The following is a 26,313-nucleotide window of genomic DNA, read 5'->3' as shown; positions in this document are numbered from 1 at the left end:
TGTTGATCAGATCACAAAGGTGTGTGCTTTGGTTCTTGCTGCTGTGGGTCCATGACCACTCCAGCTAAAATGACCAGCTTCATCTTAATGAACAATGCATTAATTTCTTTTGAGAGGTTTCTAGCTTTTTGGTTTGTTTCTAATAGGAAATATCTAGTTGACCAGTATTTATTGGAGGTTATGAGAAGTAAAGTTTCTGCTTCTGTACTTAAAGGTGTTTAAATAGCATTCATCATATTTAATCTTTGTTGAAGTGTTTATGAACTAGGGCTCTACTGTTTAACTGTTTTGGCATGAATTTTGTCATTTTCAATGGGCTAGCATAAGGCAGTGGTGACACCAGAGTGTTTCTCCATTTTCTGCTATAACCAAGTGGGGATCTGACAAGAAGGAAATTGTATGAGCTTCTACACTTCTTTCATCTGGAACTCATTTAACCTCCAGACTGATTAAGCTTATATCCTGATGGACAGTTTTGTTCATTTCACCAATAGGAAACGGATGTCGTACCAGACGCACAACTGCTGGAGAAGTTCAGTCACATTTCTTTTCATTCTTATCAACAACCAGAAGCCAGCAGCAAGTTGTCTTTGGAGACGATGTACATCGCTGACTTCTTTCTTGCTCTGGCAATCTGTAATACTGTTGTAGTTTCAGTCCCCAATCAGCCACGTCAGAAGGTAACAAAGCCTTTTTTTTTTTTTTTTTTTAATATTTGATCAAATTCAGAAATAAAAGAGCTCCCTCTGATTTGATTACAAAAGGAAAAAAAAACCACAACAGTTAATTGGCATTTTAAAAATGATCCTTTTCTCCTCTATTGGGAGAATTACTGTAAACCCACTGAGTGCCCTGAGTTAACATGTAACATAATACTGGTAATGATTTTCCAATGCAGAAGAACTTGGCTTCAATATATTTGCTTTGGTGTATAGACTTTTCATAACTTTTACAAGATAAACTTTGAGATGAAATTGCAACTGTGATTTTTTTCAATTTCTAGTTGGCTTTTTCCAGTTATATGCATAGCTTCTTTTAAGAGTACCCTAACACTCAGGTTACCTTTACAGTTAGTTTTTTTTTGGCTGAAAGATAAGAATAATCTCAGAAGACTCCTAGAATATTGGGTCTGATAATGCTCTTACCTGTTCCCTGATAATTCAGATAGAGTTTCAGCAAAAGTATGGAAAGTCAAGATTCCTATGTGTAATAATCCAAAGAAAATATGCTTTTCAGTATGACAAAGTGTTCTCACTTGAATGTACAGTGCATTTGCTGCACTATCCCCATTTAATGGTCTGGAGTGTTTAAGTTTTCCTGAGATCACTTGTTTTTTTCGGAGCACACAGTCTAACATTTATTTAAAGATAGTATCTTTTTCAAATAGTTTTGTTGGATTTTTTCAGGGTGTTATTTTCATAACCCCATCTTTTACCAATTTTGACTATGTTGCAGGGTAATTTCCAAGTTTCAGCTTTGATTTCCTCACCCCCCATCCCACGGTGATTTTAATTTGTTAACATCGTCTTTTGAAAAAAAAAATGTTTATGACATGTGCAGGGCTAGATTTTGGTGTCCATAAAGGCAGTGAACCTGAGTGGAGACACATTAAAATGCATGCAATTGTGGAAGAATTGAAGCCAGGGTCTGTCCTTATTTTATGCTTTTCAGTGGCAAACGAGAACATGCTTCCCGGTGATAACTCATTCTTAACTCTTCACCAGTAATGAGAAATGAGTGTCAGCTTTACATGCCTTGTTTCTTATTTGTAAGCTATTAGCTGTCTAACTGTCCTGAGTAACAGTAAGCCCATTATTTTGTAACATTAATGAGAGTACAACTGTATTTTGTTTTAAATTCAGACATTAAAAAAAGTATTAATAAAGTGCTGTATTTTAAGAGTACTTGTAGCTAGTTATTCTGAGGGGTATGAAGTTGGTTTATTCACAAGTATCTTGCTAATTCAGAACAAGAATTTAAGTGTTTAGATCTGTTTGCCACAACTTTTAAAAGTTACAATGTCATGCTAACTTTCATTACTGAAACAGTTTGAAAGAGAAGTATTACATGCAGTCATGAATGAAACTTGGAATGCATACTGTTTTCAGATCCAAAGTATTTTTACAGTTCTTTTCATTTGAACAATGAAGCTCTTACATAAACTGTTTAGTGTAGTCATGTGGTTATATGTTTTATTGAGCTGGTCATCTTTAATACTAGCAATCAAACTCATGGTAACTTTTAAAATACTGAATTCATTAAGAACCATAGATAGGTTGTAAGCCGATCTTCTTTAATTTAATAAAATACGAAGAATTTAACATGTATGTTTTTTCTAACTGTTCTGTTCCAGATGAGACCCCCTTTGCTGGGTAGGATGCCTATTAAATCACTCGAGGAAATCAGGCAGATGTTCCAGAGGCTGTCAGTCCGAAGGCTAAGTTCTTCCCCACTTCCAAGTGTAAAAGAGTCATCACCTGAAAGCCCCAGTAGTTTTGTGAGCAAACTGTCTATTTTTAGAATGAAACTGGCTTCACCTGCTTTGGATGGAGCTGCTCAAGGGGCTGCTGAGCCCCACAATACTGACAGCCCAGAAAATTCCCGAGTGCCTCAAGAACTACATGGAGTGAATGTTGCTGCTGGCTGTGAAAACAACAGTGTTACGTCATCTATCAAGTTGTCTCCCTTATCTAAAGTGTGTTATGAAGCTGAGAGTCCAGATGAAGCTGCCTTGGTTCATGCTGCTAGGGCTTATAAATGTATTTTACAGTCTAGGACTCCTGAGCAAATTACTGTTGACTTTGCAAATCTGGGATCTTTAACATTTCAGCTCTTGCATATCCTGCCTTTTGATTCAGTGCGGAAGAGGATGTCAGTGGTGGTTCGGCATCCAGTCTCCAACAAAGTGGTGGTGTACACAAAAGGTGCAGACTCAGTCATGATGGATTTGTTGAGAACTGCATCTGAAGGTATCTATAGAACTGCTAATTCTTTTCTCATCTTTCTTCAGTGTAGTTGAACAGCTGGTTTGGAGCCAACTCAAGTATTTCCAGTTATAAAGCTAGGTCATCTGCTTGAATAGCTGGCTTCTGCTACACAAAGAGATGTTTATTAGAATGAGATACTTTACCTGTGTTAGTGTTTCTGAGCTGTTGGAGAGAGGTATCCATAGCAGATGTCACCTATGAGTGGTTTTTGAGGGGGTTTTTTCCCTTGACCCACTGACTATTTCTGTCTTTCTAGGTGTAATAGAAATACCTGTAAAGTTGTGTGGTACCTCCTGCTGGGCCCTGGTTTTTGTAGGTAAACATTTTTTGAATCTGCCACAGGAGGGATGTACATGATGCTTTAAGCACTAACTCGTTTATTCATACACTGTTATGAGCAGTCATTGATTTTTAACTGAAGGCAATGAAGTGTTATCTGTGTACATTACAAATAAATACTTAAATATATTTATGTTGAGAAGGTGTTTCAAGGTTTTTTTTAAATTAGTTTGGAAAGTAATATAAAGGAGTTATTTTTACAGGCTTGCTATCTGCAAAAAGGGAGTTTAGTTTGTGTGTTCCATGGCTGGCTGATCTAGGTGAGGAAGAACACTATTTCCAAGGGCAGATTTTAACTCGCCCAACGTTAGGCAACTAATGGCTAGCCAAAGAGCCTCTGTAGGCCGTGGGACAGAAACAGTACCTCCAAACTCTATCATCTTACTAGGGGGGTAATTTCATGTCTGGAGGTGCCTCTCCTTACTTTGATTCTCATGATAAACTTGGAACCTAACTAGTACATGTCCAAAGTTAGGTGACTTCAATGTCCGTCTGAATAGTCCACCCCATAACAGTTATTTTTTAAAAAGCTTTTCCTTGACTGCCCTTTTAGCTCCCTCCTACTAGACCAGTGACAGTAAAGCTGCTTGGGTGTATGTGACCCAGTTGATTTTAGAAAATAATTTTATTTTAGAAAAACACTTTTATATACTAGTGACATCCAAAGATGTATTGGTACCAGATGGGTTCCCCCTCACTGCTTGTGCAGACTGGTGCACTGCATGCTCCCTACAGATGCAGCCACAGTACGTTGTGCAAACATCAAGATACATCAATAGTTAAAATAAAACCTGTTAACATTTTGGTATTTTAAAAACAGACTTAAAAAAAATTCTGCTATGTTTAGTCTAAGAATGCATATTTAATTTGCTTTCTTTGCTTTTTGTGCCATAGCAGGTAATCATTCAGCAATGGAACAGAAGAAGATTAAAGAGAGAACTCAGAAGCATTTGGATGAATATGCCAGAAGAGGATTGCGCACTCTGTGTATTGCTAAGCGGGTATTCTTTTTAAGACATCTTTTTAAGAATGTTTACAGTCTGTGACCAACCTGATGCTATCACTGATAGAGCAATCAGCAATGGAGTGGGGTCACTGCTTCTAAAGAGATCCTTCCATTGCCATGTTTTCTTTATCCTTATGTTCTTCCACGGGGATTTTTTAAGTTGATCCAAATCAATTTCTGACTTCCATTAGATGGCCATAGTTGTTGTCAGTTTAGGATGCTAAGCAGCTTAAAAACCTCATTCTAAAACAGGGGATGTCAGCCTGATTTTTCTTCAAGAGCCCTGAGCAGGTATTCTCATGTGAAACCTACCCTGGTTGGAATTCCTGATACAGAAAACATATTAAGCCAGACTTGTTTTTATCGCATTTCACAAACAGTTTACAGTGTTACAAGCTCTGGGTGCAAAATGTAAGTGATGATTCAGTTTTGTATTCAAAACTGTTCAGAAGTAAAATTCCATAGGGACTGAAGCAGGCAAGAAGCCTCTTCACAAAGCCTTATGCATAGTAAAAGTACAGGCTGTGTAGCTGTAGTCATCAAGCTGTACACAGGTGTGCAGTGATTCTGTGATTGTGTCAATCCTGCAGTTAAAGAGCAGTAGCAGGGAGGGTATGCTGTGCTCACTGGCCTGCCTACCTTCCATCTACGTGGGAATCTGTCAGGCAGCTCCAGGAACCTGCAGGGTGCCAGCCTGTAACCTGGCTTGTGAAGCCTGGCTAAGTATTGTAACTAGGAGCATCGTACTGTACCTGTGGGCATGGTGGGGCACGTAAGAGATGCACTGCCAGGGACACTGCTTCTAGATGCAGTATGTGGGCAGCAGAAGTAACTGTGAAGACAGTTCTAAGGTGCCTTTGAAAGCACAGTGTAGATGCATGCTGTATGTTCTTTCCCTCTCTAGGTGATGAGTGACGCAGAATATGCAGAGTGGTTAAAAGACCATTTTTTAGCGGAAACCAGTATTGACAATAGGGAGGAGCTGCTGCTTGAATCTGCCTTCAGCCTTGAAACTGAACTAACTTTGCTTGGTAGGTATAAAATGTTGTAACTCCCAGAAAACTGCTTATGATGTTCAGAAATGGAATCTACCTGTAGAGAGCTGTGCTAACCTCAATTTCTGTAAGACATAGCTTTCTACAGACTTAGAATTTGTTGTCACTTCTGAATTTTCTTTAATCTTCCTATCTTGCTGGTAAGTTGGTACTAGTTGTAAAACACGTTGAAGACAGCTAGCACTCTTCTGTTATTTGTAAAAAGTCCAGTTTTACTGACTTTTTAAAATTTGGTTTCTTTTTTGTGCTCACTAAGGTTTTTAAGAGTCATCATAATAAGCATATGAAATGATAATCACGAATCACAGGCCTGCCTGGGTAAACATTCATAGGGACTCCACTTCTGACTGTGTTTTCCATCACTGTTGCCTTTATGGCACAGCAGGTGTGCTTGTGCTGTGTCCTTTAATAACGTGGAGATAAGAAGTCAGGTATGCTTTTGTAGGAACTATTCATCCAATGGTTGTTCAGCTGTGCAGACATGGAGAGGCCAAAAAAAACTCCAGACATTTGGTGTAGATGTGTAAAGGGTAAACTGGAGGCAGTCTGGGATAATAGCTCTAGAGGACTGCCCAGCAAATAACATTTGCAAAATGAAGTGCAGAGATTTGGCTGTGGTGGTAAAGGCCACTCCTGCTAGAAGCTGGAGCAAGACAGATCCAATTGTGTGGAAAATTGTTCCTTCCCTCATTTTGTGCCACATCGGCTCAGGGCAAATGCCGTCAACCTTGACACTTAAAAAAATCCTGGAATTTCTGGCTTCAGTTTCTGGAGAGAAGCCAGAGCAGAGCTGCTAGCTTCTGTAGGTTTTGGGGATGATGTGCTCTACAGGTACCCTTTGGCACCAGAGTCAGCAGAGGGAAGTCTAGTTGCTATGGAGGCCTGCTGTCCATCCTGCAGGCCAAGGGATGTTTTTGTCTTGTCTCTGGTGGGACAGTAGACTTGTCCCAGGCATTAAATGGGGTGAGAACATGAAGGCTAAATGGCTTCATACTGCCAAGCTGCCTGCTTTCAGTACCTCTGCTACCTTAGTAACCCCTGCCTGGGGCATATATACATGGTGATTTGCAGAGTAGAAATACTTACAACACTTCTCATTCTGCTTCTCTGAGCCTTCCTGTGCTTTCTTAGTAAATATTACCTGGTATAGCTGCAGTTATAACTGTCCTTCTAGGACTGAGAAATGAAAACTTTGTCCTCGTAGAACAATAAGCAAAAATTCAAATCATGTCAGTATTGCCAGGATTATAGAGGACAGCAGTGGTTTATAGTCCACTCTGTAGGCAGGTATGTAATCTATATGGCTATATATAAAGCCTCAGGACTTTATTTGAAGGGAAATCTATTTGTGGGAAGAACAGCCCTAAAGCACAGTACTTAACTAAGCACAGATCTGAATCGCAGCATTATATGTACCAAAACTGACTTCTGTTGCATTACAAAGTGATCAAGTGCCTCAGAAGGAGAATGTTAAGTGTATAGGGTGGCCAAGTTGAAGCAACGTTTTTCTCTCTTCCCTGGATGCCTGGCAGTGTCTTTCAAAGAAGGTTGCATCAAATAGATCCCAGCACCTTCTTCCCTGCCTTTTCTGTTGACTTGCATCAAAATGCAGGCAGAATGCACAGCAAGGACCTGGAGGTTTTCATCTTCCCTGGGACCAGGGGCCATGGGCTCTGTGTCCTGCTGGCAGCTGCTTACTGAAGAAATTGCTGTACCGTCAGAAATTTGCCAGACCTTTTGGCTCTTGTGGCTCATGTGACAGTCAGTGCTGTATATACAAATTGCACAGCATTCTCATGAAAACACTGGCTGCTCATGGCTTGGACAGGCATGCTCTCTGCTGGATAAAACACTGGCTGGACGGCCAGGCCCAGAGAGTGGTGGTGAATGGAGTCAAATCCAACTGGCAGCTGGTCACAAGTGGGGCTCCTCAGGGCTCAGTGTTGGGACCACTTCTTTTTAACATCTTTATCAGTAACCTCAATGAGATAGAATGCACCCTCAGTAAGTCTGCAGACAACAGTAAGTTGGGAAGAGTTTTGATCTGCCTGAAGGTAGGGAGGCTATACAGAGGGACCTAGACAGACTGGATCAGTGGGCCGAGGTCAACTGTATGAGCTTGAACAAAGGCAAGTTCTGGGTCCTGCACTTGGGCCACAACAACCCCAGGCAACGCTACAGGCTTGGGGAAGAGTGTCTGGGAAGTGTCTGGCAGAAAGGGACCTGGGGGTTCTGATTGATAGATAGCTGAATATGAGCCAGGGGTGTGCCCAGTGGGCCAAGAAGGCCAATGGCATCCTGGCCTGTATTAGAAATAGAGTGGCAAACAGGTCTAGGGAGGTGATCATCCCTCTGTACTCAGCATTGGTGAGGCCACACCTCGAGTGTTGTGTTCAGTTTTGGGCACCTCAGTACAAGAAAGACATCAAGGTGCTGGAGTGGATGCAACTAGGCTGGTGGAAGGGCCTTGAGAACAAGTCTTACGAGGAGCAGCTGAGGGAACTGGCTGTTTAGTCTGAAGAAAAGGAGGCTGAGGGGAGACCTCATGGCCCTCTACAACCACCTGAAAGGACATTGCAGAGAGGTAGGTGCTGGCCTCTTCTCACAAGTAAATAGTGATAGGACAAGAAGGAACAGCTTAAAGCTACACTGGGGGAGATTTAAGCTGGATAAGTAAAATTTTTTTCTTTGGAAGGCTGGTCAGGCATTGAAACATGCTGCCCAGAGAGGTGATTCACTCACCATTCCTGGATGTGTTTAGAAGTCATATAGATGTAGTGCTTGGGGATATGGTTTAGGGGTGAACATGGTAGAGTAGAGTTAAAGGTTGGACTTGATGGTCTTAAAGTCTTTTCCAATCTAAGTGATTCTATGATTCTATGTATGATGGTAGCTTCATTGTTACTAGAACAGAAGATTTTGTAAGCTGGAGGGGATTTTGATGTGTAAAAGGTGAGGGCTTGGGAGAAGTGCAAAAAATTCAGCCTGGAGTAAGTTGAGAATAAGGAAGAGACATGAGCCTTGAGATAGGAAGGACCGAGGTGATACATGAAAGAAGGTTTGGGGTAGTCTGAATTAGGAAGGAGTGGGAACAGTGGAGAATCTTTGTCATGAGAAGCCTGGGAGTCTGTGTCCCACAGCCACTATAGGATGGAACAGCTGTGAGAATGAGAAAAGTAGCTTCAAAGGGTATTGTGAAGAGTTTAGAGGTTCCTGAGGCTATAACGAGGCTGTGTGTCAACAATCTGACATGTGAGGGTTCTGTGACAGAAAGAATTGGAAGGGAGGAATCCCCAGGCATGTCCCAGTAGGGTGTCCAGTTTGGAATGAGGATATACATAGAGGACCATCTTGTCCTGTCACTCCTGCAGCTTTTTTGTTTTGGAAATACAGCAGCAGTGATCCTTCTCCTTGATTGAATTAAGGTGCCACAGGCATTGAAGATCGTCTGCAGGAGGGAGTTCCAGACACAATACAGGCATTACGGAAAGCGGGAATAAAAATATGGATGCTGACAGGTGACAAGAGAGAAACAGCTGTCAACATTGCCTATGCTTGTAAACTGTTGGAACCAGATGACAGAATCTTCACTCTTAAATCACAGAGTAGGGTGAGTGGGATATTACATTTTTCTTCAATTTTACTATTTTTTTCTCTCTGCTGAAAAATTCAGTCATGTTAAATTACAGAGCAATATGGAAAAATAAAATGTTCTCTGCTCTCCCAACCAACCAAAGACAGCATCATTTCTTGGAAGATGTAAATACAGGAAAACTGGCAGTTTGCTTCCCTGCTGGTAAAATATTAAGTCCTTGATACATGTGCCTCTTTATATACAGTCCCTACATTATTATTAAGTACTTTAATTGAAAAGACTGCCTGATTTCTCTTTGTGGTAGGTTAGAGAGATGTGCTTCATGTGTTATTAGAGATTTCAAATGGCTGTGAGTTACAACAATGTAAGAATTATTGTCATGCAAATTCTATTGAATGAAGTTTTGTGCTTCTTTTTGTAATACATTCTCTCAGCCCTGCTTGTCTTGCGTAAGTGTAGAAAGAACTGTACCAAGTACATTGCACACTGTTCAAGCAAACTCATCTGCCAACAATTTTGTCAGAGAAAAAAGCCACCTTCTCCCTACCACTCAGTAACAGTCAGAAAAATAGTGATTGAAAATGCTGCTGGTTTGGGTGGCAAGTTCAGTCCACTTGCTCGTCATGTCCTCTTGTGGCTGCTTATAATCAGCTGTTTTTCAAACCTTGATTTTTATTAATTTTGGTTTTTAAGAGAAAAAAAGCCAACTTTTTCATGTCTTAGAGCAGAGACATGAAAACAGACTTCTCTAAAGGACTGGAGGGTTTTTCTAAGACCTTTAGGTTTTTTTTCCTCTGTTTTTATGTTACTTTAGAAATTTAATCTGTATCTGCCATAAAAGATTGTGTGGCAAGTGGTAACTGTGGTAAAAATACAGTGAAAAAGAAAGGATTTTTATCCCAGTTGTGCTTAAGGAAAGCGTTGGGTTTGAATTTTGCTAACACTTTTTTTCCTACTGCAGAATGAGTGTCTTACTTAACAGTGAGAACTGAGCCCCTTTTGCAGAAGTGTTCATCCTCCCTCTAACTGGCTTTCAAATAAAAAATAAACAGGATTTGATATTGTTGCCTTTCAAAGTAGAGTTATGAGAAGATTTAGGAATATGTATTTTCTTCCACATAGCATGCACATTACATATATTGATATCAAGAATCTTTCAGGCATTCTATGTTGATTCAGACAAGGTATAAAATTCCACAGGGCCAGTTCTTCAGTAATTCATTGCCACTCACCTGCAATCTGATTTGTAATGTGCTTTTGGCTCTGAATGCCAGACAAAAAAATGTAGAGAGCAGAAGTCCTCTATCAAAACTTTATATTACAAAATCCATAATGGTTGTTTTTGTTGGTCTAAGAACATTTTCTGATTTGCTTCAGATTTTTCCCTTCTCCTAGTGCAGTACCCAAGCCAAGTTTCTTAAACAAAGTTAAATCACAGGCCCTTTTATTAACAGCAGACTGCATCCTTTCTGATTTTAAACTGTTATTCAGCCTCACGTCTGGATTAAAGTGAAATGCTTCACAAGGGCACCATTTGTCCTTTTCTCCATATGTGTTTTATAAATTGAAAAGGAAGCCAGAACACAAACAATATTTAATAAGTTGCCTTTCTCTTGTATTTCATTAGGATGCCTGTGCCTTGGTGATGAGCAAAATTTTAGAAGGCATTCAGAAGAATACTTCTGCCAAGAAAAAAAACAGTCAGAAACTTTGGGATGTCTCTGCAAGTCCCTCCACCCAGTCTCTGGGGTTCAGTGCAGGACTGGTTATTGATGGAAGGACTTTAGAGCATGTCCTTCATGACAGCCTTCAGAATATTTTCTTGGAACTGGCAGAAAGATGTCGGGCTGTAGTCTGCTGCCGAGCCACACCACTGCAGAAGAGTGTCCTGGTCAGGCTGGTGCGAAACAAGCTACAGGCAATGACGTTGGCTGTTGGTGAGTCCGGTGGTTGTCTCCCTGGAGAAGTAGAAGCCATTTTCTTCTCTCCTGGTTTTTTTGTTCATGTCTGTCCAACGTTTACTTTACAAGGAAGACAATCCTTTGAATTGTGTTTGTCTCTGCATAAGATGGTGTTAGTCTTCTGAACTAGCAGATATAGTCCATAAAGTTACTCTCAGTAATCTAAAGCAACAAGAAGAGCAGTAACCTCTCCAAAGGAGCAGGTACGGGGGTCTTCCTTGTCATTTTCTGTGACTACCTCCCAAAATAGGGAGGAAGGGGGTAGGTGACTGGCTGTGATTTAAAACATCTGTATTTTCTGATTCAGCAACCAACTAAATTCTTAGTAAAGCTGGTACCCATTTGGAGAATATAGAATCACAGAATGGTTTGAGTTGGAGGGAACCTTAAAGATCACGCCCCTCCTGCGTGGGCAGGGGCAACTCCCAGTAGGTTAGGTTGCTGAAGGCCCCATCCAACCTGGCCTTCCAGGGAGGGGACATCCACAACTTCCCTGGGCAGCCTGTTTCAGTGTCTCACCACTCTCAGTTGTGTCAGGTCTTTAGCTTACTAATTCTTTTTTCTGAGGGTTTTCCATAGGCTGCACTTTTGGCCATGAAAATGTTTTTCTCTGACCTCTCTGGTGTTCTTGTGTATTTGGCTTATCCTGCCACCTCCCTGGTGATGCGATAGCCAGCAAAGCTGCCTCCACATTCCTTCCCAAATAAAAAATTCAGTTTTTCCTTTTTTTTTTTTCTGAAGGTGATGGTGCCAATGATGTCAGTATGATCCAGGTGGCTGACATTGGTGTGGGAATATTGGGCCAAGAAGGCATGCAGGTACTGTATACAAAGACAGCTACAAATGACATCAGATTCCATTTTAAATTGGTTGAGAGTTTATCCTGGAGGCCCCATGGCTCCACAGCCCATTACTGTACATGGGCAAAAGTTTGAAGCCTGAGCTTACACCCCAGCCTCAGCAGTCTCCCAGGAGCATTCAGAAGCTGAATGCTGAAGGGGTTCAAACTTCTGACAGCAGAGCTTGCTGTCTGCTGCAAGCTCCCTATTACTTATGTCCTGTCAGGAAACAAGCAGCCTAAGCATCAGTGATTTCTGTGCAGTTGTAATAATAAAAACAGCCATGTTCTTGCCCATCTTTAACAGTTTGGATGTAAAATACCCTTTCCTTCATTGTGCATTGCAGGCTGTGATGGCAAGTGACTTTGCAATCTCCCAGTTTAGACACCTCAGGAAGCTGCTACTTGTCCATGGTCACTGGTGTTATACCAGACTTACCAACATGGTGCTTTACTTCTTCTACAAGAACGTGGTACGTAGCTGTCATATCCCAGGGCAATAACAGTTTGTGTATTTGAGAGCACTGAAGAGTTTAGAGGAAGAGTTTAGTTTCTATTGCAAGTGGCTTCAAAAAGACGCAGAAACCTCTGTCAAACAATTCAATTTCCCACTTATGTTTGCAGACACCAAAGACTCTTACTCCTTGGATTAAATTTCCCACTTAAAGCCATTGTCTGATTGGATTAAGCAGTGGGTAGTGGATGTTATTAATGTGGTGGCAGCATGACTATTTAAGTGAGTTGTGTCTAGCTTGTGACTAGCTCCGTGCTAGTCTAATATAATTCCAAAGGGTGGGATTGGCATGAAGTCCACAGCACTTACACTTTATTGTCCCCAGATTGCTGTAAACAAACCTAAGATCTGCCTGTTTTCTTGTCTTTTAAACCGCTTGTCTACAGGTAACACTTTATCATGTCATCTTTGACTTTTCAGGCCTACGTAAACCTCCTGTTCTGGTATCAGTTCTTCTGTGGGTTCTCAGGCACGTCAATGACTGACTTTTGGATCTTGATTCTTTTCAATCTCCTTTTTACATCGGTGCCACCCATCATTTATGGTGTCTTGGACAAAGATGTGTCTGCAGAGATCCTCATGCAGCTCCCACAGCTGTACATGATGGGCCAGAAATCTGTGGTAGGTTAGAGAATGCTTGGCTTGAAGTGAATGGTTCCAAGAGGCATTTGACTAATGCCCTTAGTAATAGGCTTTAACTTCTGCTCAGCCATGGAGTGGTCAGGCAGTTGGACTAGATCATTGTTGTGGGTCTATTCCAACTGAAATATTCTATTATGACAAATTCTATTAAAAAAAAAAAAAAAGCTACAACATGTTGTGTACTATTAGTGCATTCTCATCTGTATAACCTGGCAGAAGTCTAGGTCTGGTTTAGAGGGGAAAGAAGGTGGAAAGTGAAGGGACGTTTTGTTTGCTTCTGGACTTTTACATTTCCTTTTACACACCCTTAAATATTTTGTGTTGCTTGATTTATGATATTTTTGCAAACCTCAGTACTCTCTTGGTACCAGTCTGAGCCTCTGTAGACTGGCTGGAGAAGGTCTGTGCTTGGTCAGTCACAGGGAGTTTTGACTAAGAAATGTTACAAGGCCTCAGCAAATCCTGAGCCCCTGAGGCAGGGCACATGCAGCTTTGGTTTCGTAAGCAGCTGAGCTGTCACAGCACTTTGCCACTGAGTGAGGAAGACTCATTCTTCTCCCTTCTTTTCTCCTTGTTATTAGTTTTCACCCACACAGTTAAACTACTTTCCTGGAGCCAGCTCAGTTGTCCCATCACATTTTCCCAAGAGAGGTTTAACTCACTAAGGCAGCGTGTTATTCTAGCAGAGAAGTGAATTAATTCCACATGTTCTAGTGAGGTAAGTTGGCCCACAGAAGAGTCCAGTCTGCAGAGAGGAGGCAACCAGCACAAATTAAGAGGCAGAAGCACATGTACCAAAAAGAAGGGGGTGGAGACAAGAAAGTGGGTCTTTGCATTCAGTGATGGTAGCTGGCAGGGTACTTCACCATCTCCTAGCCCTCTCCCTTCCTTAGAACTCAGGTAGGTCAGGCTCTGGTATCCAAGACTATTAAATAAGTATGGTATTTAAATACTAACAGTTAGCAACGTGTGGAGTGGGCTCTTTATTCTTGTTATCATAACACAAAAGATGCCTCTTCATTGGGAGACTTAACTGGAATTACATCTGCAGATAATCTCTTCCCAGATCCAAATTCATGCTAACTAAGGATGCAGCAATTTGTTCAGTTTGTTTCAATGCTGTTATCTTTTTCTTCTTACAGGCCTACTTGCCTTCAGCTTTCTGGATAACCTTGCTGGATGCTTTTTACCAAAGTCTCATTTGCTTTTTTGTGCCTTATTTTGTAAGTGCTGAATCTGAAATACATTTTTATATTTTGACATACTAAAAACCCAGGAAAATTAGAGAATAAAGATCACCACTGGAACTGAGCTGAACTGTGTGCATGCAAATGTCTATGGTATTGAAACTGTGCCACTTTGTTTCTTAGGGCTATACTTAAAGAATGTGTTACACTGACCCCTGTCTTCCTTTACAGACTTACTATGGCTCAGACATAGACATTTTTTCTTTTGGAAACCCCATCAACACAGCAGCACTCTTCATCATACTATTTCACCTTCTCATTGAGTGCAAGTCTGTGGTGAGTACTTTGTTTCCCCAGGAGTATGTTCCTAACAGGGTGTGCATGCAGCTTTCATTAAAATTAAACAGAAGAAAGAGCTTTGTATACAAAACAGAGTAAGTATAAAAAGGCCCAAACCTAAATATTTTGTTTATGTGGCCATGTGAGCTCTCCTAATGCACCTGTCATTGGAGCCAAACAGAATTAATCATATGACTAAAATTAACAAAATTTGGCCTCAGAATTATTTGTAAATAGTGAAAGGATCCTTCCTCGTTACGATAAACAATTCAAAGGTATCTTTTGGTTCCAGAATTAGAGAACTGAGATGCTACAGGAATGCTATTCCAGTTTTTAATGAAGTCTGCACAAGTTAAAGCATCTGCATTAGCTTGGATAAATTTACAGCCCTTACAAGGGTATTACTTGGCTGTTTTGCATGATTTTAAAGAAACTACAATGATATTTACAATAGGACACAAATGGATTTTATTTTTTCTCTGTCATGTTTTTGAAAAATATTTTTAGGATTGTTTGGTAATGTATAAAATTTCAAGTTGTGATTTAGTCTTTTCATTGTTCTTTTGGGAGCATGGCAGCAGTGATAAAAGTATCTTTATTGAAAATATATTGATAGCACGAGTGAATCCATGCTCTGAATAAGAAAACATTACCTAAATGGGGTTTATTTGGCATTTTCAAATGTTGCCAAGCTGTCAGACCAATTACAGTGTTGTTGCCATAGTAACTGTTATAGCCATTTAGGTGTAAAATTACAGAAAACTCCAATGTAGAACAGCTAATGTCTCAATCAAGGTACATAAGGGTGGTTACATGTGAAGATCTCGCCTCCCTTTGCTTGAGGAGGCTTTTTCTGCTGTCATCTAAGGCAAATGGCACAAAAAATGTCTTTCACAAAGGAATCAAAGGCTATGCATTTAGTAGAATTTAAAAAATATTAAGTGGCTGGGTTACCTATGACCTGTAAAAAGAAGGCTCCTCCTGGAATGTTTCCTGTGAAATAATTAGGAATATCACCTGAACAGATCTATTAAGCAGCTGTCTTTGGAGGGAGAGTGTGTGCCTGTTCATGGATGTATGTCTACACACATACAGGTGTTACAGGTCTGTCTGTTTACAGTTTAAATCTGACTTTTTTTCCTCTTCTGAATTGCAGACATGGATACATACAGTCGTTATAGCTGGTAGCATCCTGTTGTACTTTGTCTTCGCTCTGGCTTTTGGGGCAACCTGCAAAACCCACAACCCATCATCAAATCCCTACTGGATCATGGAAAAGCACATGACAGACCCAGTATTTTACTTAATTTGTCTCCTGACTACTTGTGTTGCTCTGCTACCCAGGTGTGTTTCTGTTTTATAATTGGAGATTGCTGGTAACGAAATTAGTTTTCTTTGAGCCATTGACCCTGCAAATCTCTCTGGCTGGAGTTCCTCCTCCCCTGCCACCTCTAATGTAAAGAAAATTTTATAACTTTACCAGACCAAGCTGTGTGAGGACAGCTCTTCAGTGACATGTTCTCAAAAGTATATTTCAGTAAATGAAAAAAAAAAAGTGTTATTTATATTATATTAAATTATTCATATTATACTAAATATTGTATTTGAAGGGAAACCCCAGTAATCTCTGTAATCAGAGAGTTTGTAGTTTATATACAAATCAGTTAAATTAGTGATCAAAGTTGCACATGCACTGTACATAGTCTGTGTTTATTTGTGAAAATATTTTCTGTTTGAAATTTATGTAATGAAAATACATTAGAATATGTAGAATTCATGTGCAGGCTTCTTTGTGAGATGGAAACACACTGACTAGATTCACAAGGGGTCCTGAGTTGTGTTTCTGTCGTGCCTCATGTTTAAGTGTTTTCCCTCACTGAAGAAGTCGTAACTCCAAGTTCAGTAACTCATTCAGCCTTGAGGGCAGGAGTGTTGGGTGGAGGTCCCAGGCAGCAGCTGCTCAGCAGGGAGGCAGCTGAGTGAGCCAACAGAGAAAAGAGCCTGTAAAAACCAGTGAAAGAGACTGCATCCAACTCTCAGTCTTGTTCTGCTTGGTAGCCACAGCCATCTTCCTTTCACTGGCTGAATGTGAACTCAAGCCTGCAGCCTATTAGCAAAGTGCTTCCAGTGCTAATTTATTTACTCATATGTGTTACATCTCTTTCTTTCCCACTCATTTCAGAAAGAGTGGGACTGAAAACTGAATTGCACAGACACTGAGAAGTGTTGGGGGAATAGCTGCCTGCTGTTTCCTCTTCACCTGGTGTCATTTTATATTGTTAGGCACAGTCTGAGCACACTTTCTGGATCAAGTACTGCTGTGCAGGCTGCATGACTTGTCAGTGCCACTGGCAGAAAGGTTGGCAGGGCTGTGACTGCCACCAAATATCCGGGTCCCCTTTGAAGAATTTCCTGTCTGTATCTTAAGCACATCAGCCAGGGTTTTTGCCACACTCACCATTGGCATTGGTTCGGTTCAGCAGAACGACAAGCCATGAGGTGCAAGAAACATGAATGCTCTTCCGTCCCCAACCCTGCTCTCAGGTGCCTCCAGGTGGTGAAGATAGAGCCTTTTCTTTCACACACACTAATGACAAATTAAAGGACAAATAAATAGATGAATTCTGTCCTAGGACATGTTGGTAGGGCTGTAGAGAGTCTAGGGAGGAGACAGCTTTCAGCTTGGCGACTGCTTCCAATGTTCAATTTTGAAGAAGACAGTGTTTTACATGGTTAATGAAATGCAAAATATTTAGACCTACCAGTGGGATTCTTTGAGTCATTTGCACCCTCCCTGTGCCGATACCTGAGACAATTTATAGCTGTTGTGGCTATTCAAGCTTTTCTACTTCAGTGATTTGAAGTGCCTGTTACGGAACTGCTGCTGTTGCACATACTTTTTTTCCCTTACTTATTTCTTATATAATGCTTTGTGAGGAGCTGAAAGCCACCACTCAGTGTGGACTGTGAATCTAAAGGGTGCTTTACACATTCCAGTCTGAGGGAGTGAGACTGGGGCTTTCATTGGAGTTTTGAATGCAGTTCAAAAGTGGGAGCAGCTCTCCCACAGAGACACAGATGTTGGATGCCCTGTTGACTGAAAATCCACTGCAAAAATCTAATTAAAACCCTTGCCCAACCTAAATGGCCAGTTAAATAAGTTCTAATATGAGTTATTCATAGAGTTTAATTCTAGAGCATCACTTTTTCTCCATATTCCTCTTACTGCATGTGATGCATTGTTTCTTTGGCCTTTGCTTTCATGTTCATTCTTCCTTCTGGTGAATTCTCTGGCTCCTGCACAAGTTAAGAATTTGAGAACAATGCCCTCCCTACTCTTCCCAGCTTTCCAGGGCTATCTTAGTGCTATATTAGTGCAAAATAGCAGTGATAAACACCTTCTCAGTGGGAAGAACAAATTTTTCTAGGCCTGATTTTTCCACCATAGCTCTGGAAGCACCAGAGATCAGAATCTGCATTTGGAATTGCCAATTTTAAAACATGTCCTAGTGCAGTTGCTAGCCTTATAGCTTATGTTCACAAAAGTGGCACCTGCAAAAACTGTTCCAGAGGCTGCTGCAGCCTCAGGGTTACTTGAGTGGTTTTCATTTTCCTTTAACATTGCTGGAAACAATTTTGAGTCTGCTTCTAAACAGCTTATTTGAAACGGTGTTTATTTTGTAGGTATTTGCTGAGAGTTCTCCAAGGAACATTGTTTCCATCTCCAGTGTTGAGAGCCAAGCACCTTGATAGACTGAGCCCCACAATGCAGAGGGAAGCAGTTAAGAGATGGAGAGATGACTGCATTGTCAACTACAGAGTGGAGTTCCAGGCTACTTCTGGGTCTTCCAGCTTAGCCACAGGTGCTGTATCAGAGGAAGAAAGCATGACCAGTGCTTCACCAGCATCTAAAATACCTCTTTAGGCCTGTTTAAGAGATGGGTTAGCAGAGGACACCTCCTTCTTACCAGACATTCAGGGTGAGTCTGGGAATACAAATGAAACTTGAACTCTGAAAAGACTGTACCTCTGAATTCATCAAAGGAAACTAATGCAGACATGTTTGCTGATAACAACTCGTGCCAAAGTCTCTGTGTGTGCTTCTGAAGGGGGCAGCAGTGCTGTTTCTCTAGCACACAAAGCAGGTTTAGATTCTGTTTTCTGTGAAGAAGATGCTTTAATGAATTTTACAAAGTTGGAACGGTAACTGTGTAAAACCCAAGAGTAAGAACTGCTGGTTTATGCTACATCTTGGTTTTGTTTTCTTCAGCCAAAGGTAGATGATGCGCACATTTCCTTAAAAGCTTTTTGTTTATAAAGCTTTTCAATAATTTATTAAGATGTTCAAGATCTAAATGGCTGGGTTGTTTTTTAATTTTTTTTCACACAGTAGACTTTGCAAACTGCTTGTTTCTCGTATGCAACATTGTATAACACCTCGTGGTGTTACGGACGGGAGAATGCGGGAGTGCGGATTTGCAGGATCTGGGTCAGGTAAGCCAACCTGCTCCCTTGCACCGTGTCCTGGTTTTGCTGTGACAAAACATTACAATAATTTTTCAGTTTAGAGAAACTGTAGTTTTGAGAGGCTGCAGAGTCAAATTCTGTGAGAACGAAGGAGAAAAGTTGTGTTGGTTTTGTTACACTCAGCTCTGCTCAGCGGGTTCCCGCAGTGACCAAGGCCAAGGGCAGGTCTGACCTGTGCAGGTGCAGTGGCCGGAGGGGCCCAGGGCAGCCAACCTGCTCTGGCAGCCCAAGCATTCCATACCATAAACATCACTCACCCTCACTGTAAATCAGCAAGTCTGCAGGGATGTTTAGGGCTTCTACCATGGCTGCCTTCCTGAGAGGGTCCCAGCCATCTCTGCAGTTGTCCCAGGCCGAAGGCTGCTCCTCTGCCTGCTGTGGCCATCGCGCTCCCGCTGGGGCTGCCGCGCTGGCAGCCTGGGCATCGAGCCGGCACTGCTGGGAGGCACAGCTCCCGTGCTGTCTGCACTGAGTGCAACTTGTCTTACATTCGCTTTGGGGTCAGTGTTAGTTTGTTATTGGTAATCTATTAAATCTGTTTTCATTTCAACTCGCAAGTCTCCTTTTGTTTTCCAGATTCCCTTTCTCAGGTAGGATTGAGTAGGATTTAGAAATAGAACAGCTGTCCAAACTGTTACTTGCTTCTGTCCTAAAATACCAGTGTTCCCTAGGATTTACCACTTGCTGAAGTACGAAGTAAGCAGAAGGCTGGCATGTGATGTTACTGGGTGGCTTGTTGCAAGACTCCTCCAGTATGTGTGTACAGTCATTGTTTTAACCATCAGAAGAGTGGTCCAGATGAGGCACATATGTTGCATGTCTCTCTCACCTTCCTCTTCCAGAATAAGCACAAGTCCTAGTGTGGCCTTTTGTTCTCCATGATAGTTCATCCTCCTGCTACATCCTTCCTTTTTGTCTCCATGACCATTTCATGTAATTTGCCACAGACTGTACTTTTCCTCTTCAGATGTTGGCTGCCTGACTTGTTTCCAAACTGTACTTCATGCCTGCACTGCAGAATTGTCTGCAAGTGCCAGTGGGTCCCTCCAGTCTGTCTTCAGGTCTTATCTTACAAAGAACAGCTTCTAGCTGATGTCATTACTGCTCTTCACTCTAAGGTGTTTTTACATTCCTCCAGATTTTAAAAATAAAGAGCTTAACTATCTATAAAGGCTGCACAAAAGAAGGTATAGCCCACTGCATGTCCCAGATTTGAGCTCTGTGCTTATCTGTCTTGGAGTTGTCCTGCCTCTGCCAGTTTCCCACTGCTCTGCACGCTGCACAAAAGCTGGCTGAGGTGCATGTGCCTATTTCTGGATTCCAGACTGTCTATTGCCTTCTTTTTACTTCCCTCCCAAGAAGTTACATGGCCAATTTATGGAGGAACTTAGGAAATCATTTGTATCCACTAGCACCTGTTGAAATAAAGGTTTCCTCGAACTGTAGCTGTTAATGAATTCTTAGTATTGAGCCCATTTTTTGGTTCTATTTCTTTCTAAAACTTTCTGCTTTCAAGTTGCTCAGATTTGTATATTTTTAGGCCCTGTGTCTGGGACAAGGGCTCTGCTTTTTAATTGAACCGTGAGTTTTCCATGTCCATGATCAACATTACATATTCCACATCTTTTAAGATCTCTGAAAGAATTTAAACAAACGCTGTGAGGTCTCAGACAGCTGCTGCCATGCAGGGCAGATATCAAGGGCATGCGAAGTTCATTCAAATGCAGGTCACCACGTGTTACCAAAAGTTTAAAAGGGTTCTGTTTTTGAAAGGTAGAATGTAATTAGGGCTGACTCCAGCCCTGGTGTTAGTGAGGAGAAAAACTTCCCTTTTGTTTAGCCTGTAGAAGAAAGACAGTGGAAGGAGCAAGTGATTACAGCCTTTTCTGCTTTTTTTTTTTTTTGGGGGGGTGTTCAACATACTACAAAATATGACCCAAACTTTTTATTTTTTTCCCTTTTTTATTCTTTTTTTGGGGGTGTGGAAAAACAGCAGATATGTATCTAAGGGCTGTCTGATGTGGTGACTTGCTATTTGTTACTGTAGGTGAGCCGAGGGAAGTGAGTCTTTAATCAAAGCTTCAAAATGTTAACTGGCCCTATCTAAAGTGGTGCCAGACACAGGGTGCACACAGATTGCTCTCCCTTTGCTTCTCAGGACTTGAATGTTTCCTTTATTTTTTTTAGCACTGGAGGCATCACCTTTGCACAGCAGGACCTGAATTTTCCATTTTGAAAACAAACTTGTAAGATCATCTCACAGGTGCCTTCCAGATGTCATGAAGGAAAGCACAGCATTTACTCTCCTGATCATCAGGTTAAAACAAACCAAAACAAGCACCTTCAACTCCCCCATGCCCTGCAGCTACACCTAGAGCTGCTTTAACTCACTTTTTGATGTGCAATATTTGGTTTACAGAAGAAAATACACTTTTAAAATATTTTTGTTACCCAGCAGCCACACCTGTGCTAAACATTTGCAAGTGGCAGTCAGCCCCATCCTTTACTGAGGGGATGTTTTTGCAGCAGTGGCTTTGCTCTGTAGCTGGGGCAGGGTTTGGGCTGGGTGTTGAAGCCCAGCTGTGTCCCCCAGCCCTGCTGGCTGCAGCACAAGGCTAAGCCCCCCTGAGGCAGCTTCCGCTGCCCCTCCAGCCCTGCCTCTGCCCTGGGTCCGACCAGACCTTGCTGGCTGCAGAGCCTAAGGGACAAGTTCTGAAGGTGACAGTGTTAAGACCTTCTCAGAGCTGAATTTCAGCATGGTTCTTGTATTACTTGTTCCTCATTTATTCTGGTTATGTTCCTCTTGCCGTTATGGTCATGGATACCTTAGTGCTGGCTGCAATTACAGACACATTTAACTATTGTTAAGTTTCTGCATGGTAGTTACCTTGGTTTTGGCATGCGTACGTGTTGTTGAGATGCTCCATACTTGTTTAAAGGAGATGGTTGTTTCAAACTAATTGTATTCCTGAGGAAAGCCACAGAACAGAATGCCGTCAGAGAAACTTGATGGCAGCTTCAATTTTTCAGATTTTCAATCTGGAGTAGTTGTTGGCAGCAGTATTCTGGGTAATATTTGGCATTGAAAGCACACATGCAGATGAAACTAAAAGCTGTGCAGCGGTGGCTGTGCAGAACCTCCACAAGTGTTGTAGTGTTAACAGGGCAGCTAAAAAAAGCTAGATCATGGCATGCAAATACCTTTTTAAGGCTATTTTTAGGCATTATCACTAAAGTTTAACATTCCATGTCCATATTGTCATTGTGTCTCTCTAAAGATTAAAACACATTTTCCACAGAGAAGTTACTTGAAAAATTATTGTAAATTTTATTAGTGCAGCTAGAAAGAAACACATCTGCTTAATATGTGGCATTGCTTCCATTTGGAGCTACAGCTGTGGTAGATGTAAAACCAGCAATTGTTACCTTACAGTGAGGCTACACTTGTCAGAGCAGCAGCAGGGCTGTGATCAAAGCCAGTACATCAGCACACAGGGAAAGGCTTGATGCAGTGGAAGGAGGAGCATGTTTGCCTATTTCATATGCACACGTAGAAAAAAGCAGTATAAAAATACATTTATAAAATTACAAATTTCCTCTTTACATGGAATGTTGTGTCAGACACAGCTGTAGGGAAGGGAAAGACCCAACTGCTCCCTCTTCAAGCCATCTGGGGTGGGGCTAAGCCTGTAGTTTCTTAGACTGATCGCACTATAGAGGGGACTGGACCATATGTTAGGACTTGCCCTCATTTCCTGGGAGGGACTACTTGGAAAGAGATGGCAGGCCAAACTGTGTTAATGGAAATGTGTAATTACATATTGTAATTTGGTAGTGATAATCTCTACATGAAATAATTATGTGTATTCCAGTGCCTTACAAAATTCAAAGCTGCTACCCATTTCATCTGGTGGAAAGCTGCCAGGCTGGGCTGTTCATTTCACAACAGCACCTCTTGGTTTTTACTTCTGTACATCAGACCTCGCTGACACCTGCCTGTCAGCAGGCGTGTGGGACTGACAGGGAGGGGCTGGCTCGGGAAGCCCCTGGGTCGCCTGCTCGGGTGACTCTCAGCAACCAGCTTGGCCCTGTGCTGCCCTGCAGCTGCAGAGATCCTGGCCCCAGGGAAAAGCTAGAGTGAGGGACTGAGAGCTGCCGCTTCCATATCCTTGAGGCAAGGGCATCACAAACCTGCTTCATCTGTCATCTTCATGCACTGGGAAAACATGGTCACAGCTGCTTACTCATTTATAGCTGAAGAAGAGCATTCGTATGTTATAGTGAAAACAAAATCCTTAACATATAAAAAAAACCCCAAACCTAGCAAAGCCTTAGAAGGGTTTTCTTTTTGAGCATGAAACAGTGATACAATAGTCACTTAAATAGAGTTTCAGAATTCATAACATAAATATTGAATACTTATTAATAATGCTGTCTGGAGTGCTGTCTAATATGTCTAATGTTAGGTGTGGTAAAGGAGAAGATAGGGAGATACGAGGTAAACTTTCAGTAGGCTAATTGTAATGTGAACAATAGTACCTGAATTGTCCATTAGTTATATCTTTTAATGCAAGTTTCCACATATGGCAGTTGTGGTACTGACAAGGCCCTGCCATGTTGTCATGGGGACACGCCAGAGGTAGCAAGGAGGGTAATACTTTGCCTTAGGCTGGATTCATAGGGGACCAGGCACAATGCTGAAAACGTGAGTTTAAATGCCTTTCTCCCAGGTGAAAGCCATCCTGTAATCCTCAGGTTCCTGACTCCTCCTACTCTAGCCTGCCAAAAGCTGTGAGCTCTACAGGATGTCACCTACAGCAGTTGGTAAGACACACCTCCTCTCTAGCACTAAAATGAGGGGCCAAGCCCCATTACAATACTTTTCAATCATATTCTCTGGGAGTCAAGGCTTAGCCTCTTACCTACTGCCCAGAGCACTCTTGCCATCTGGCTACCAAGCACTGGAACAGGGCTCCTTGAGTCTTTCCTGATTAAACTGTTGTGCTTCACCTAACCTAATTCTAACATTCATTTAAACAGAAGCTGGAATCCAAGTCTTCTGTCATGCAGATTTCTTTCTGTCCTCTTCTCTCTCCCACTTGTTTAATCTTGCTAAGAAAAATAAAATGTTCAGTATAAAATACTAGAAGGGACCTATCCAAAACTACCCAGTTTCCCAGTATTTGGGCTACTGCTCACACTGCATCTTCTGTGCTTTAAACCTGCATTTTCTATATCAACCAGACATTCCAACTAGCTGACTCTATGGGGTAAACCATTGCAGGGGCATTGCCAACCTTAGAGTTTTTAAAGGGCTGGAGATGTTCAATGCACCTGTTGTAGGCTGAACACACTACACAAAATTGGGAAAAAAAGCCAGTAGGGCACAGGTTTGACAACTGTGCTAATCAGTTTAGTGCTGTTGAGGTGTGCTTCCTGGACACATTAAGACATTGGAAGCTTCAGAAAATGAAGTGGTAGAAACTGTCTAAAGAGTCTGAACAACTGAATTTTCATCTTGGGTGCTTCAGGTGGCAGTTAGGAGTCTGTTGGCCTACTGGTCCCTCCATCTGCCTGCAGAGATGCCCAAGCTGGCTCTGGGAACAGAAGCTGCAGAGTTGGGATGTTACAGGTCAGGGTTATGCCCACACAAGTCAGCTGCCCTGAGGGAGAGAATGGATTAGCTCAGGCACACCAGGAGCACACACACTTTGGGAGACCTGTGCCTGTACTTTGATGTGCCCTCTGCCACACGGATGCACAAATGTGATCTCTCCCACACCACGCCTGGTGTTGCCCATGTGCCTGTATGTCCTGTCAGTGCTATCTGACTGCACTGACCTCATTCCTCATGGCAGTGAGTGAAAATACACGTGCTGCTAATTGAATAGTATTAAAATACATTATCTAAAAAGTTTTTTCTAGTCTGTGCTACTGCTTAGGCAGGAAGTGGCTGATTCTTTTATTTTAAGCCTTTTGCTGTGTTTGGAATAGCACCACAACACAGTTAAAAGAGAAGTCAGAAGGATTATAAATTCTATCCCAAAGTATATTCACCAGCAGAGGGTTTACCGTTAACATACACTGCATATCCCATTGCTCCACAACAAGAATAGATAGAAACTTGAAACTCCTGTTCATAGGGTTTCTGGACTGAAAAATCTTCAGTGTTGAAGTGCTGATTCCTTTTTTCTTTTGTCTATCAGCACAATTCTTACCATCTGGAGTTAGTTTAGCAGAAAGGTGTGGATGTATATTTGTCTTTCAATCCACTCAATAAAATGTGACACATTACTGTAAACTCCGGGTCCCAAAACCTTGGAAAAGCAGACAGAGCCCCAAGATGTTAAGCCAAACAAAGTCCAGCGCCCTGCAGGTTGCTCACACACAAGGGGTCCTCCGCTGTCACCCTGCAACATGGAAGAAAACAGTCTGTAGGGGCTGCACGTGGCCACAGTCACACAGTTAAAGCTATGTCTCGCTTCCTACAGAGATTTGCCTTTAATAAGTAACTCAGCTGTAAAGGCTGGCTGCTCTGCTGAACTATGTAGCAGTACACAGCGTTAACATTATTTATTCCCCGTTATATTTGTACAAAAAATAACCTGCAAAAGGCTCATGCAAATTAACAATAAATAAATCAGTCTAACAGTTAACTAATACAGATAAACCTTAGTCTTCAAGCAGCATTTCATTATCATAAGCTGAAACTGATTATACTACTACTAATAATAATAATAAAATATGGATTAAAATATGCAAATAACTGTTGTCTTTCCTATAATAACTGAAGTATGCTATACCTAATATACATCACGGTACTTTGATTTATAACCACATCTGGCTGTGAGTTTCTCCTTAGAGAGAAGCCTACCATGCAAGAGTCCACAGTGCCAGACTCGTAGCCAGCACACAGCATCCTATTGGTGATGGTTTTCATGTCAAAATATGACTGGCAATGTTCGAGGGAAATGATGCGAACCTCTCCTTCTTGAAGCTTGAAAGGCACTAAGGAACAGAATTAAACATTAAGCTATATGCACACAAACACACAAATAGGAGCTGTGATGGCTCATTGAGATATGATAAATATTTCCATTAGGATAGACTGTAAATATTACTTATATTAAAGGTAAGGAGAGAAGAAGCTCCCTTTAGCACAATACTAAAGTGAAAGCAGGTGGGTTTTTGCGCTGCTGCATCGTAGGATTTGTGACTCATGCTCCTGCGCCAGGAGTGTGTGTGTTGCATTCTGGAGAAGGACCAGACACATGAGGACTGGTGTGATACTTCCTGTTTATCCTGCATTCACACTGACAGAGT

At 41.6% G+C, this 26,313-nt stretch overlaps 2 protein-coding genes across 8 annotated transcripts in view; one reads left to right on the top strand and one right to left on the bottom strand.

The window, feature by feature from the left end:
• ATP10D (ATPase phospholipid transporting 10D (putative)) overlaps window positions 1-20,435 on the top strand; it is a 45,533-nt gene extending 25,098 nt beyond the window's left edge. For 3 of the 7 annotated variants that reach the window (XM_051617631.1, XM_051617627.1, XM_051617628.1), the window contains 13 exons: window positions 495-680; window positions 2,354-2,969; window positions 4,221-4,327; window positions 5,237-5,363; window positions 8,813-8,997; window positions 10,610-10,919; window positions 11,685-11,761; window positions 12,129-12,254; window positions 12,716-12,916; window positions 14,080-14,160; window positions 14,356-14,460; window positions 15,620-15,807; window positions 18,148-19,540. In XM_051617631.1, coding sequence (XP_051473591.1) covers window positions 495-680; window positions 2,354-2,969; window positions 4,221-4,327; window positions 5,237-5,363; window positions 8,813-8,997; window positions 10,610-10,919; window positions 11,685-11,761; window positions 12,129-12,254; window positions 12,716-12,916; window positions 14,080-14,160; window positions 14,356-14,460; window positions 15,620-15,807; window positions 18,148-18,388 — 2,550 coding nt within the window. In that variant the 3' untranslated portion in view covers window positions 18,389-19,540. Of the gene's footprint in view, window positions 1-494; window positions 681-2,353; window positions 2,970-4,220; window positions 4,328-5,236; window positions 5,364-8,812; window positions 8,998-10,609; window positions 10,920-11,684; window positions 11,762-12,128; window positions 12,255-12,715; window positions 12,917-14,079; window positions 14,161-14,355; window positions 14,461-15,619; window positions 15,808-18,147; window positions 19,541-19,661 lie in introns of those variants that run through there. The other 4 variants (XR_007889332.1, XR_007889333.1, XM_051617629.1 and 1 more) reach the window with 4 other exon arrangements.
• A 4,679-nt stretch (window positions 20,436-25,114) lies between these two features.
• The window catches only part of CORIN (corin, serine peptidase), a 112,999-nt gene continuing 111,800 nt past the window's right edge, over window positions 25,115-26,313 (bottom strand). The window contains exons 21-22 of the mRNA XM_051617632.1: window positions 25,865-25,998; window positions 25,115-25,400 (exon numbers count right to left, since the gene is read on the bottom strand). Coding sequence (XP_051473592.1) covers window positions 25,218-25,400; window positions 25,865-25,998 — 317 coding nt within the window. The 3' untranslated portion in view covers window positions 25,115-25,217. The remainder of the gene's footprint in view (window positions 25,401-25,864; window positions 25,999-26,313) is intronic.

The sequence above is a fragment of the Apus apus genome, chromosome 4, assembly GCF_020740795.1.
Source record: "Apus apus isolate bApuApu2 chromosome 4, bApuApu2.pri.cur, whole genome shotgun sequence".
In the NCBI taxonomy this organism is placed as follows: Eukaryota; Metazoa; Chordata; class Aves; order Apodiformes; family Apodidae; genus Apus; species Apus apus.
Note: the sequence above shows the minus strand (reverse complement) of the source record. Positions and strands in the feature narration are given on the sequence as shown.